The sequence below is a fragment of the Manduca sexta genome, chromosome 18, assembly GCF_014839805.1.
Source record: "Manduca sexta isolate Smith_Timp_Sample1 chromosome 18, JHU_Msex_v1.0, whole genome shotgun sequence".
Taxonomy (NCBI): domain Eukaryota; kingdom Metazoa; phylum Arthropoda; class Insecta; order Lepidoptera; family Sphingidae; genus Manduca; species Manduca sexta.
The window spans coordinates 2095290-2110366 of record NC_051132.1 but is presented as its reverse complement, the minus strand read 5'-3'; the positions used below and the strand labels follow the sequence as shown (position 1 = coordinate 2110366).

The following is a 15077-nucleotide window of genomic DNA, read 5'->3' as shown; positions in this document are numbered from 1 at the left end:
GTTACATATTATGCTTTATAATAAAACGAAAATATAACATTTTGAGAATAGACACTACAAGTAGCTATGTAACTATTGTACCCACATTCGTATTAATATCATTAATCTGGATTGCTATTTTATCGTTCTTTGATGCACATAATAACTATGTATACAAATAAAATAAAACTGACTAAGATTCTTACTATGCAGCTTGATTTTAAGTCATTACCTCTATATGGACCAAACTTTTCAAAGGCGATGTTATAGTGTTGTACCTGCAAATGTACTATAAGCAGCACCAAATGGGCACTTTTACGTAGGTATTTCGCCCTACGATATAATTTAAATAAGTGCAATTTTATTATTCTAAATTGATTACTATATATTTTTAAATGTCACGCAATTAATTAATATTTATCCACCCTAGTGAAAGAACAAGTGCTTTAACCGTGTCATAGTTTAATACGTTATATTTCTGGACAGGCACATATAACGAGATATTAGAATTAATTTCTTAAATTTCACAGTAACGAATTAACCCCAGGGCACTCAGTAATACAATGCACGTATCATAGCACTATACGAAGACAATCATGCCCAGCAAGTAGGCAAACATAAATTATTATTCAGGGTAACGAAAAAACAAAATATCTCCAATAATTTATTATTGTCACATGGTCTCCATATAACATCACTGTTTCACAGATACATTGACACGTACACAACATTATTAAACATTTATTTGTCTATACTATGCGATACATACACAAATCTAAAACATACTAGAAAAAGAAATCTCGACACAACATTCTGTATATTTTGAGAATTAAATAAACTAGAGATTCATAAATTCATCTTTCCCTCTGATTCGGATTAATATGAAAATAAAAAAGATAATAGAAAAAATTACAAAATGATAAAGCTGAATATATCTATAAGTGATATCAAATTATTTAAAAAAAACATGCTTGTAGATTAGATCAATAATTGACTTCTACATAATTAGGGAAAGAGTAAGAAAACGTAAAAAAATAAGTTCATATTTCGCATAATAATCTCGCATAAATATGAAACTAAACTCAACTCGATTGAGCAATGCAAAAAAAAAAACATTGGAATGTTTTGAGTATGCCAACGTGAATAATACATTTATATTATATTCGCAAAGTCCTAACACCTTATAGTTATTTAAAAAACGAATTTAGGTTGAGTGTTGTGGGCCCATGACCTCCCGGCATAAAAATTAAACTAAAAAAACGTAAAATTATTCCAGTGGAGGTTTTACATGTGGTTAAATCCGATTTTAATTTCTTTCTTATTTCGATGTTAGAACTTCACTTCCAAAAAAAAAAAACATACCTAAGCAAATTATCACTAAATTGTACTACAACAAGTGTTTATTTGCCAACATAACTTATTTCTAATGACTTATGCGAGAACTTAAAGTAAACGCAGAATAAAAATCCTTTGGGAATTTTGTTTCTTTGTAAAGCACAGCCATTTTGACAAAAAACATATTCCTTAAGCTTGATGAATCCAAGTGAATAATGTGGTAATTGTTTTTTTCTACAAAAAGCTGGCGTGGTCGCTATCACCTGGTGGGAAATTATATATAATATATAATCTAGCTGTATGTTAACACTTTTATTAAAGCGTTAGAAATAATCTTACATTACCACATTATTTCATTGAAATGTTAGTTATTAATGCCAATTATTTATCGCAAATTATTTTTAATTTTAACATTTTCCGTAATGCTATAATGTTGTAATTGTACCGAATATACGCATTTGTTGATAACTTCAACATTGATTCTTACATGCTATCAAAATGTATGTCTAGAAATAAATATCAATAACAAGTAAGTTTTAAGCAAATATATTATAAAAATGTTTTTACCATAATTTTATAACACCAAAGATAAATTAATCTCTTAATTAAACAAAAAAATCGAATGCTTATTCATAAGCATTTTTGGAGGAAGACTGTGCGAGTCTATACCTCCTGAATTTGGGACCTAAGTCCGCCCCTGATGGCATTAATTGTGTATAACTCGAAAAATTATAGTTGTGTACTTGTATTTATATCATTCTACGTTAACTTGTTATTGATTTTATCCCATACAATTAATATAATACACGTAATTGAAGACAGGCATACAAAAGCTACCGCTAGGTACATATACACGTATTGTCAATGTTTATATGCTAAGAGAAAAAAAGCAAAATAATTTTAAGAGTATTCCTAGTATTATGATCAACTTAGACAAAAAAATAGCGTGATTACACAGTAACAGTTATTTAGATACGGTCCACATCTTTTAAATAAATAAATTAATATTTATAAAAATGTTTATCTTGAAACTAAATTGAAAGACATGAAGGTATTATTGGAATTAAGTTTGAACTAAAATCTCATTGGTCGTATAGGACACAGCTATAGGAACTTTGTGAAGGAATGTTTAAAGTATAAGTTTGTGATGTTTGAGGGGCAGTTGTTTAACACTATTGAGATGAGATTGCAATCAGAATATTTGATTAATTTTGCTCTTTGAATTTTGATTAGTATACTTTTTGATGCATATCATACAAAATATATTTAATATATGAATTCTGTAATCTACAAGCCTATTTATAGCTGGGAGTTGGGATGCGTCGCATGCGTCTCGCGATATGGACTACTTCTCTTACATTAACATTGGCAGTGTTACCTTGTATTAGCTACAAAAAATATCGCTCAGCTATTAAAAATCGAGTTTCTATGGATTGTAAAGCTTTCTTGTAAGAAAATACGTCGGCACTAGCAAATGTGTAGTGAATTTTACGATCAAGTCTATTTGAAATTTTAATATTTCCTTCAATTGTGTAGTTTATAGAATAAAATAAAATATGCCTATGCAAATGTACCCTCATATCTATTGAGAAATGCTTAAAAATCCATTTACGTGATACCTAATAGTAAATACTAAATTAAAAACGCATAAATGCATTGAAGTATTGAAATAAACGCCAGTTTGTGCTATCAGATCATATTGGTTATAAAATTAATGTGCCCTGTCGTGGTACAAAATACAATACAATGCAAAAGCGGATCGAAAACCAAAGCTTATGTAAAAATAATGTTTAACGCCAAACATGCAATACAATTCGAGGATATAGATATTTATCTAACAATATAGCAGCAACATTTATATTTATCTAAACAGAGACACAAACTCTATTTATTAATATTTTAAAACGCGAATAATGAAGTTAATATTGTTTGTGATGTCTACTTTTATTCCCAGGCCACAAAAACCGCCTCGGTGGAATTAAAACCTTATTATAAGGAGACAAATTTGAATCATTCTACACGACTATCCGCCATTTTTACTAACCGATCCAAATCGCTTTTTTCAATCTATCTCCAACCAATCAAAAAAGTTTTTCTTGACAGTTTACAAATGAGTTCTTTTGATTGGTTCATTCTCGGAAGATTAAAGATTGAAATGGAGATCGTTTTTAAAAACGGCTGTTAGTCGACTGATATGGGGCATTGTTTTTAATCGACCAATAATGGCTCAGCTCTACAAATAAAGTCCAAAATCAGTTATAAGGCACCAAATCTCAAATGCCTACCAATATTTGAGCAGTAAAATCTGTGTCTCTGTTATGACAGTGATTTAACAACTTTCAAAAACTGATTACATTGGATTTATGGTCGAATAAATTTTACTTTTATCCAACGTAAGTATTAAAATCCAAAACACACTGCTTAATGTAGTCGTTTCAATGATCATATACCATTGGTACGCTTTGGTCTGGCTTTGAATAGTCGGATATGTGGTCGGATGTGTTCACTGAAATAAAATAATTTTATATAAATTTTTATTACAAGTCTAAACTACAATAAATACTTAAATGTCAATCTTATTCTCTAAGATATTAAGTTTAGTTAGCTTTAAACTGGTATTAATAAGTTTGTAGATGTTTTTTACCATGTAAAAACATCTATAATGTAGTAATTAGTATTATTGGTTTATAACTTGATTGATAAAAAAAAATCCCTTAAATTAGGGAGTACTACTTAGTAGATTTTTTGATAATATATTCTAAAGTACTCAATATTTTTTAAAGCTGGGCAAGTAGGTATTGAACTGAAATACATTATGTATTATTTTTGTTTTAAACTCACCTTAACTTTAGGTCTTACTGCCATCGTTAATTTTTGCACTAAATATGTCGCGCGATCTGTAAAAAAAATATTTCTTTGAAATTTAAAATTTTAGTAGTCATTATGAAATTCTAAAGGTATTAAAAGTAAAAAAACATATATGGTATATAATTCTTCATAATATTTATCATGACCCCCAAAACCTTTCACCTAGGTCCGGGCCTGTTTTTTATAAACGCGAGCTCTAATAAATATTTTTTATACGAGCACTGCGAAGTGCCTCTAGCGCACGTGATAATAAGTCGAGTGGGGTCCAATAGAATGTCAACTAACGAGTTTGCTACCCGTCGACAGTTGAAACAATTATGCCGGCCTGTTGGAACCGGATATACACAGGCTGATCCCGAAACGCGACACTTACGTGAGCCACTATGGCGGGTTTTAACACCTTGTGTACGGTGGTCACTATCCGAATACAAATATACCACCAGTAAATCTTATAGAATATATAATGATTTCTTATGTTTACGCGAATTTTAGGCATTAAAATATTGTTCGAATTTTCTCCCGATGTTTCGAAGACTGCAGCCTTTTGTTGTCATCTGTATATCGCTTGAAAGGCCAACGCTATACACTTTCCGCGTAACATCCTAGGAAGTTAGGAGAGGCTGAAAACCAGCGCTGCTCGGAACTACTGTCCCGGTCAGCACAAGCTAAGCTGCTTCCTTTTGTTTTTATTATTGGACATGGTCACGGGGGCGACTATTATTGAATCTGTTATAAGCCAACTCACGCATGACGGCCTCGAGGCAGTTCATCTTGGTCCTGGGGTGCAGCAGCAGCAGGTACACGGGCACGGCGGTGAGGATCATGAGGCAGCCCACGCCGGTCTCCGCGGGGGACGCCAGCGCCGGCACCGCCACCACCAGCACCGTGCAGATTATGTACACAACTGCACACCACGTACAATACATTGACACATTCAACATATTACTGAGGAGTTGTTATAAATCTTATTTAAGTCGGCTAGGTTTATTTATTATGTATTTATTATTTAAGTTTTCTAGCAGATTTAACACTATGATTCCAATAATTAAAATATTGTAACTTATAGCTATAATTAAGCCCAAGTTAGGGCAATCTTATTTTATAAAGTTCTATGAGAGTACTAGCTGTTGCCCGTGGGTTCGCCCGCGTGAAATGTTTTCCCGAGATAAAAGTAACCTATAGCACTCACATGTAACTTCCTTATTAGTGAAAAAAAAAATCAATAGGGACTTCCTGAGATTAGCGTGTTCTACAAACTCTTCAACTTTATATATAAGTATAGATAAGACAGAAGTTTACGCACAACAGCCCGACCTACTAAGGGCTAAGTGCGGGAAAGGAACCCCTCAATATAGAACATAGAAGACAGACGGTTTAAATAAGTTTAAATATCTTTAGAGATGTGTGTTTTTACTCACTAGGGAAGAACAGGTTGACCTTGATCGGCCGCTCGAGGTTCGGCCGCGTGTACCTCAGCACCGGCAGGCAGAACACTGCCGCGCCGATGCTCAGCTGCAAACATGAATATATTGTTAAATTAACATTATTACTAGTGGAATGGAAGGATATTTTTTTTATTTATGCCACGGCATATTAGCTTCCCTGCACCGGATTTTAAGTGAATTAATGAGGGTATTTTTTATCGAATTTACGGCAATTTGGCTTTATAAGACCCGATGTTACAAAAAGAGAAGACCAAAAGAAAGTCGATTAGCAAGATATTATTATAATAAGACCACTAAGGCAATTCTATTTATTTCCTTAATACGCAAGAAGTCTCAAATCGCAAGTAATTGGGCAAGTCGGTAATTATACCGACTTGACTGTATATATTAAGAATAGCGTTTGTTTGTCGACGAATTTGCTTGTCGTTTAAATAAAGCCGACCATTGCTGTGATTTTCGCAAACCCTTTGCGTCGCAGAAGAAAATCAGATCAGGAATAAATGTATATATCTCCTTCAATATAAATGATGTATTACTACAATATATTTAAGATATTTAGATTAAGATAAGGAGGCCTTACTCCGTCTACGGGAGTATATCTGTTTTGTTGCAATCACGGAAGTTCTTATTAAAAGACAGCTTTGATAGCCGAATAGGTAAACAGGGGATTCTTTTGTCTCCTACCTATACGGCTGTTGAAGCAGTCTTTCAAATAGAAAGCCCATAATAACAAAAGATGTATTCGCCCCTATAGACAGAATAAGAAGTGCTGACTGACCCAGGTGGCGAAGCCGACGTAGTTAATGAGCGCGTAGATGTCGGAGACGGTGAGGTAGAGCAGCGACAGCAGCGCCACGGCGAGCACGGCGGGCGCGGGCGTGGCGCGCGTCGTCACCATCGTCAGCATCGCCGGCATCTGGCCCTGCGCCGCGCCCGCGTAGAACAACCTACGCGCGGCGGAACAACTCTACAGATCCAATTCGAGTCAAGTCTACAGCTCGAAATCGAATCAAGTTTACAGCTCCAATTCTAATTAAGTCTACAGCTAATTAATTGTTTATCCATGATTCTTTGAAGTGGACAATCAATATTTATAAAAATAAAGTCTAATAACATAGTAGTTGTCCTAGAGATACAAAATCTAGATAAAACGAAGCAGAAAAGTCTAGCAATTCCAAATATGTACATAACTCATTTTCGGTATGTTTGTTGTTTAGATAATTGCCTTTCAAGCGTCGCTATGATCGACAACCACATGAAGTCCGCTGGTGAGCATAGACCTCCGTTAAAGGTTTCCAGACGAACCTATTAAAAGTGGCCAGCATCTAGCACGTTTCTAAGACCTTTATCAAGTCGTTTATCCACGTTACAGGTGGACGTCCAACGCTGAGCTTGCCGATACCTGGTCCCTACCCCATCATACACCTTCTCCATTGACATGTTTTCTTGCGTTTATTACAATCTAATTGTGTTTATAATAATAATTCAATGAAAAAATACTTAATTAATTCATCATACCATCGTCTAGAATTATAATTTGCTTCATTTCATAAATCAAATGTATTTACTAATTTTTATCCTATCTTGACAAAGAATTATGCGTGTCCACAAAACATAATCATTTGTTCCCTAACATACTAAAGTAAACTTACCTCGAAGAAGTGAGGAGAACTCCGTTGACGGCTCCGAAGGTGGATGCCGCCACGAACAGCGGGATGGAAAGCGCGAACCAACCAAACAGGCGTTCAGCAAACGTCACCGCTACCGCAGCAGAACCTAGAACCTGATGGAAGGACTAAGTTTTAGTAATCTAATTCTGAAGAGGAAGTTTACTGAGAGGTTCAGGCTTTCTGTTGTCACAATACCGATAGCGATTGTCATACAGGTGGATAGAAATGAGGCGTCAGTGTAAATCGCAGCTAGACTATTTACTATAACATATAATTCGTCAACGAAAAGAGTTCCACGACGTCTGAACTAAAAAAACACTTTTGTAAATGCCACTACAAAAATATATAATTATCTAGAATCACTGCGTTTCAAATGGATATAATATTACTGGATTGAATTCTGAAAGTCTCTACCCAGTTTCTCTATCATTCGAAGCTTTAACGACTATGCCCGAGATTATACTCTAATATTTGAAAGTGGAATTAGTAATATTGATAGTTGAAGTAAATCATGTTAGTCAATTATTAGAATCATAACAAACATTTTTCAAATCTGACCTCGGTGGGCGAGAGCGTGGTGTAGAAGGCGATGTTGGTGAAGGTGTAGACGATGGTGACGAGTGCGCATGAGATTGCGATGGCGCGCGGCAGGTTGCGCACCGGGTCTTTCAGCTCCTCGATTATGAAGTTCAAGTAGTTCCTGGAAGTTAAGCATAAAGATAGCTTTTAGTTTGTTTAGAGAATGTTAAAATAAGTCCTGGCTTTTATCGCTTTAACCTTGCTAGTTATCAAGTCTAGACATGGACGTAAGGTCCAAGGGAGAGCAGGAGGGCAACCACCTCTCTGGATTTTATATGTCGAGTGTTTTTATTTATTTCAAAATATATATTTTAGCTAAATAAAAAAAAACCTGATTTGCCCAACGCCAAAATCTGTAATATTTTCCTTGAGCCAAAAAGTGGGTACGTTTCTGGGTTCAGTGTTGTTAATTTTCAATAAAAAACAAACTTTTTAATTATTAGCTTACCAGCCGTTATAAGCGAACAATCCAGAGTAGAATGAGAGAGCGATAGAAGTAACGCTGTCGGTGGTACCCTCGAAAGTGAAGTGTTCCACCTTGCCTGCAAACAATTCATTTATTATGAAGATGTCGATTTAAACGTCAGCGCAATTATTAACCATAAAAAGTAACTTATTTTACGTATTTCCTGGACTAAGGCCACCAGGACATCCAACAGTTTTTACATTAATTGCTATTAACACAATTGTTACTATTTGTTTTGCTAGTGGTAGGATATATTTTATATCCGGATAGCGACCACCGTACACAAGGTGTACCGCCATAGTGGTCCACTTAAGTGAGTCGTATTCCAGAACCAGCCTGTGTATATCCGGTTCCAAAAGGCCGGCATAATTATGTCGATTGTCGTGGGGTAATCATGTCTGGTCAGTAAATAATCGTATAATAAAACACAACATTCAAATATCATGTCGTATAGTAATACTAAAATTTGAAGTATACGGGGCAATCACATGGACGGTCCAGCCAAATCGATAATTTACTGAAAGTACTTAAAGACAAGCTATTTAGGGTAAAGTAATATTGGGGTTTTTCTACTCGAAAACTGGAATTTGCACCCGAAATGGCGATAGACTCGACCCCTATCACATTATTGGAATACACACAGCGAGAAGAACAGCACGGCGTTGAGGATAAAAAAACACGAATGTAGAGACGACCCCACCTGATGGAAAGTGATTTTAGCTTTAAATTTCCAATCGTCCTTATATTTTTCGTATCAACAACCGATGTTTCTTACAATAAACAGAACATTTACTTGTTTAGATAAAGAAGAATAAATATTTCTGTTGAAGTTAATGCAGAACCAGAAGAGTTAGTTAAGAATTTCAAATTTCCAATCGCCTTTATATTTTCCATATCGACAACAGATTTTTGTTACAATAAAGAGAGCATTTACTTTATTTTAGATAAAGAAAAATGAATATTTCTCATGAAGTTACTGCAGAACCGTTTCGAATTAGTCCAGCTATTTTTATGACTATGATAATCGAGTACATGTGGACAAAAAGTGGTAACAAGAATAAAGTCGAGTTCACACGATATCGCGGTCCGGATCGGCGCAATCATCTAATAAGTAATCGTGTCTGTACGCCGACGCCTTCCGACCTCTGGGAGGGAAGTGGGAATTGCGGTTACATTCGCTACATACAATCATGGACTTATTATACTCTTGAATGTCAAGTGCAATAGCATTAGTATTTACTATGAGAGTATTCTATGATAACCTTTTGTGAACCTCAATAACGATGATAAAGTTACTTGCTTTTTTATTGCATAGACTTGTGAATAAGAGAGGTCTGCTGATGTTTAATGATGTTCTTCGTCCATAAACAAACGCAATATCAGAAGAATCGTCAATGATCTAATAGACTTAGAGGATTAGAGAAGGTTGGGATATTTCAGCGAAATCAGAATACCTTACGCTACGAAATATATTATCTCTATTACCTACATAAACTAACCAGTTGAATTTTAAAACCCATCTAAAAATAATTTACTTCTTGAACTCTTTGAGATATATAATATCAACCCTGTATTATATACTGTCCCACTGCTGGGTACGGACCTTCTCACCACGCCGGCCTAGAGCGATTTGGTAGACTCCACATACCTTCGAATATATTATGAAGTACTTCTCAGGTATGCAGGTGTCCTAACGATGTTTTCCTTCACCGTTAAGGCAAACAATAATTCACAAAGAATACACACAGACTTCGAGATATTTTACGTGAAATATTGCGTAGGATGTGATATCCCTAAAGTGCTAACGCTTTTAACTATAGAATTTTTAAAAATAGATAATTAGGTCGCTGTAACACATTTTCAAGCGAGATGAGTGACATCTTCTGTATAAATTAGTGCCAAGTTTCTTGCAAAACTATATTTCTACATTTTCTATAAAATTTACGATATTAAGTTTAGCAAATAGTAATACACTAGTTTCTAGACAACATAGTTGGATCCTAAACGGAGAAGTTTTAGATACAACTCTCAGGACGGTCAATAAAAATGTTCTCACACCGAAAAACAAAATCTTGAGAATAATCTACGATTTAGAAATCTATCACAAAACCAGAAATAAGTTGGACAAGAAATCCGCCTCTGCTTACTTCTGTGGTGGCACAGGATGAGCTTATGCCGTATTTACCAAATTGAAGGTGAGCAGGGAGGCTAATGTTTATTATTAACTATATCCACGGCCGCCATAGACGCGAAAAAGTTTCGTCACGAATTAACATAACTACAAAACACGTTTATGTAAATTTACATTTCGTCTATATTTGCGTCTCGATGATATTTTTGTTATTCATGACCTTATTTATCACTGGGTCGTTCCAATTTGTAAATATTTAAATCACTGATTACTTTAATCATTAATTTGTCTCTTAGTGCTTCTTTCAATATTATATAAATGTGACTCGTAAAATATAATTCATCATCATCATCAGCCGCAGGGTGTCCACTGCTGAACATGTGTCTCCCTCAAAGATTTCCATATCGACCTATTGGAAGCGAACCGCATCCAGCAATATAATATAATTGCATACGATCAAATGTACCTACAAAAATCTTTCACTAATAAGGACATGGAATCTTCTTAAAAAATTAATAAGAAATGATAATTAGCTATAATATACTTTAACTAAGGAAAAATGTATATTTAATTATTGTGAATGCGTTTTTGCTCTATTTACCTATTTGACCATAAAATAAATTAACATAACCATGACGAATCTAATCAACAACAAAACCAGTTAAAGTACTAAGAGACATAGATTATCGATGAGGTGGGAGTAACAGAAGAGTACAGTACAGAAGGTGTTTGGGACCCGCATTAGGTTGGGCGACCTGAAATTTTTTTAAGACCCATTTTTTATTAAAACTGTCTTGCAGTTATTGCATCAAGCTTGCACTTGTGACGTTCGTTATGTCCATGGTGCTTTCTCAAGGACCTGGTACCTCTGCTACCCCCCTTAAAGCCGGTAGGTACTGGTAATACCCAGTGCATGATTTCGTGTGTTATAAATAAGTAGGTTACCATTAAGGTGTGCCTACCATGAGATTAACTTTATGTTATCCTGAATATTTTTTTTACTTTAGAAGTAAAAAAAAAATTCAGGATTTTCTGCTGGTATCAGCCCGGAGTCTAGAATTTGTGCCCGATATGGCGATCGGCTCGGCCCACTGTCACATCATGGGACGCAACACACTTGGCGAAAAGTGGATGCCTTGGTTGCGCCTCTGCATATCCCTTCGGGGAGAAATGCGCCTTTTTTTTTTAATATTTACTGTTCTAATCATTGAATATGATTTCTTTAGGTGATTAAACCTTACTAAAGGTTATAACATTTATATTCTTATATTTCTTCGAAAACAATTGGATTTATACGATACAAGTTCGAGGAAACTCCTTACTATTCTCAGAAGCCGTAAGATACATAATGTTTGCCTGGTTTAAGCAATTGTAATTTTGTTTTTATTGCTTTAAATGACGAGACGAGCTTGCCGTCCGCCTGATTGTAAGCGATACGACTGCTCATAAACAGTAGAAACCCCATCCTACATTTTGTATTACAAAGTATTGTTTGGTATTCCACTCCGCTCGCCATCCTGAGACATGAGATGTTAAGTATTAATAAGTCCAGAAGTTACACCGGCTACGATGTCCTTAAAACCGAAACACAACAGTCACTACATACTGCTGCTTGGCGGCAAACAGACATTGGGATGGTAGCTACACAGGCGGACTCCCACATATTTGAGACCTACCAGTCAATAAACATTTACACCAAAACTTAAAATTACGAGGAACTACATTTCAACTCAAGCAACATTTTTAGTCATCCTTAACTTTCGTTATATCCTTTCACTGTTGCGTCAAATCTCGTCAAGGCTATACTAAATAATGCTATCTTAATCTGTATTCAGATACATCTATCTAAAATTCGTGAGTGCATATTAAATCTAATCGGTAATATACAAAGCTATTGATTAGTTTGAGAGAAATCTGATCTCATATTTGATTTTAAGAATTACTTAGCTCTGCATGTTTATGTTTTTTTTTTTGATAATTAAATAAATATTTATAAGGAGATACTGCTTCTTAGGTACAACAACTGTAGGTACCTATCTTATTAAATACTTAAAACTTAGGAAATACGTAAAACACTAATTGGACAATTATTTTGAAGATAAAGTATGTTATTGACTGCACTGTAGCATATAAAATGCAGCTTGTTTTGGGACAAAACTTATGCAGAAGTAACCAATGTTAAAATTTGTCGTTTGTTAGTGTTCTATAGAGTTATAAATGATTTCATCACAATTTTAATTTAGTTAACTAAATCATGTTTTTCAGTATTTTAATATCAATAGGGTTCCGGACTCATTTTTTTCTTTACTATTATCAAATATTTACGTTATATAAATTATAATACAAAAGGAATTATTAAAATCTGGTAAAAATCAACAAGTTACAAGTCTTTGAATGTCGGTGGAAGGGGTAATTAACAAGAAACAGAAAAGACACAAAATACCCATATTTGACGTCATCGGGAATTGCAACGCGTGCGAAAGAAAGATATGAAGCGATATCCCCACAACGCGCCCACTTCTACACGTTACAATATTTGAAATATGAATTACTAGCTCATTTTTTAACCAATTTTTATGCAGTTTTCGCAGGAGTGCTTCTTTTTCGTGTCATTAATCATTACATATAGAATAATGACCAAAATCAAATATAGGCCGGTTCCATATTGTCTCTTCAATGTACTTTAAAGAATTTACAAAAAACACATACATTAACAACCATCGCCTTTTTTAGAAGTTGTTTATAAAGAGGAAAACACAAGCCAGGAAATAATAAAATCAATACATACTAAATGAACAAAATCAAAACAAAATAATAGGGATGATTAGCGATCACGAAGTATTTTGACGGAGACTCATTCTTGTACGTTTTTGCGTGGAACCGGTTGCCAAACACGTCACCTTGAGCCTTCGAAGTGTAAGCGATTAGTTAATAGTCAGAGGTCCGTATTAATATGGATCTTATGTGGGCTGTAGATTCAAATAATCGTTTCTTACTTTTGTACTAATATTACATAAAATAAAACTTTTTGTTTTATTTTTTTTCGCAATTTCAAAGATTCAGGAATGCTTTTAGCAAGACTAATGGATTTTGAGTACTCCGTTTTAGGTTAAGAGGGTCTAAAAAGTATTTCTTTAAACGAGTAGCGTTGAGTATTCCCGCGTAAAAGTTGAAGATTCACTATATTTTTCTCTTCGGTCCGTTTCAAAAGTTTTTCCAGAGAATTTTGCAAAACTCCTTGTACTTATTACATTTCATAATCAAACACAGTAGTAAGTACACGATAATTTAACTTATCTATTTTGACATAATTCAATTAATACCTATAAGATTGTTGTTTATATGCAAATTAAATATGCCTAAATTATTCGAGAAGATAAAAATTTTATGATTTAAATGTAGATAACATAAAATTTATAACCAAAATAACACTCAAAACCTTGAACGATTATTTCCGAGTTTTCACCGACAGTATACGTTTGGGTTCTTTGCCGACCATATAGCCACAACAAAAGCCTATAATCAATTTACTGACTCGATTAATTCGATGATATAAAAAGAGCCATTTGCAAGTAAATTGAACGGGGAAGCAATTTGCGTGCGTCTGATTGGAGACTCCGCTTGGGGCTGTTATTATGAACCTCTAGATGTCTCTTGCAGATGACAGGGAATTACATGCATAATGCCAATTTACGTGAAATGATGCAAAACTTTCATTCAAATATGCTTCGACCTATTTTAGTTAATAAGTTTTTGCTGGCGTTTGATTTTCGTTAATATATTTCAAGTCAAAACAAAATATAGGGATTTTGTAAAATAAAAACTATTTTTCGGATTTTATCGCGATTTTCTATATTATAATTTTCTCTTGACCTTTCGAAGACCTTTTAAAGACATGGTCACGGATGGGACTAAGGTATTGGTCGTTCGAAAAATCAGTTACAATATCTTTTTACACAAAATAAAGACTGTATTGTTCCAGGAAATTAATTCCATTAATGTAAGAATTTTAAATCAGGTGGCTACACGCAAATTTCACCTCTTTATAATATTATTAGAAACCCAATATTTCCCCGTTTTCTTAGAATTTCTTAAGATGTTCACCACATTTATGGTTCCTTCGAATACAATCACTTAACAATCAAGGTTTCCTTTGCCAACCGTTTACAAAGATTACCTAATAGTTCTTACGACCGAAAGTACTAACTAATAGAATATTTATTATTCTATGCCGAAAGTGTATGCCGCGAGAAAAAGAACCTTGTCGCTCGCTGTAAATGATTTCAAACTATTTTTTTTATTGCTTTAAAAGACGAGCTTGCCGTTCGCCTGATGGTAAGCCATATCACCCCCCATAAACAGTAGAAACACCATCCAACACCTTGAATTACTAAGTATTGTTTGGTATTCCACTGCGCTCGACATCCTGAGACATGATATGTTAAGTAATGGTTTTTAGATTCATCCATTATATTATTGCCATATTGCACAATATTTCGCAAACATGTGGAAATAATATTGGCAAAATGTATATAGTAATATATTCATATATCTTTTTAGGGGCATATTAACCTTTGATTTCATAATCTTGTGAAACATTTATG

At 34.3% G+C, this 15077-nt stretch overlaps 1 protein-coding gene across 3 annotated transcripts in view; it reads right to left on the bottom strand.

Annotated features, from left to right (window-relative positions):
• Positions 1-630: 630 nt before the first annotated feature.
• The window catches only part of LOC115447111 (Y+L amino acid transporter 2), a 52645-nt gene continuing 38198 nt past the window's right edge, over positions 631-15077 (bottom strand). For all 3 annotated transcript variants that reach the window (XM_030174046.2, XM_037440241.1, XM_030174045.1), the window contains exons 6-13: positions 8325-8418; positions 7856-7997; positions 7280-7410; positions 6406-6574; positions 5601-5694; positions 4928-5086; positions 4156-4211; positions 631-3820 (exon numbers count right to left, since the gene is read on the bottom strand). In XM_030174046.2, the coding sequence (XP_030029906.1) occupies positions 3818-3820; positions 4156-4211; positions 4928-5086; positions 5601-5694; positions 6406-6574; positions 7280-7410; positions 7856-7997; positions 8325-8418 (848 nt within the window). In that variant the 3' untranslated portion in view covers positions 631-3817. The remainder of the gene's footprint in view (positions 3821-4155; positions 4212-4927; positions 5087-5600; positions 5695-6405; positions 6575-7279; positions 7411-7855; positions 7998-8324; positions 8419-15077) is intronic.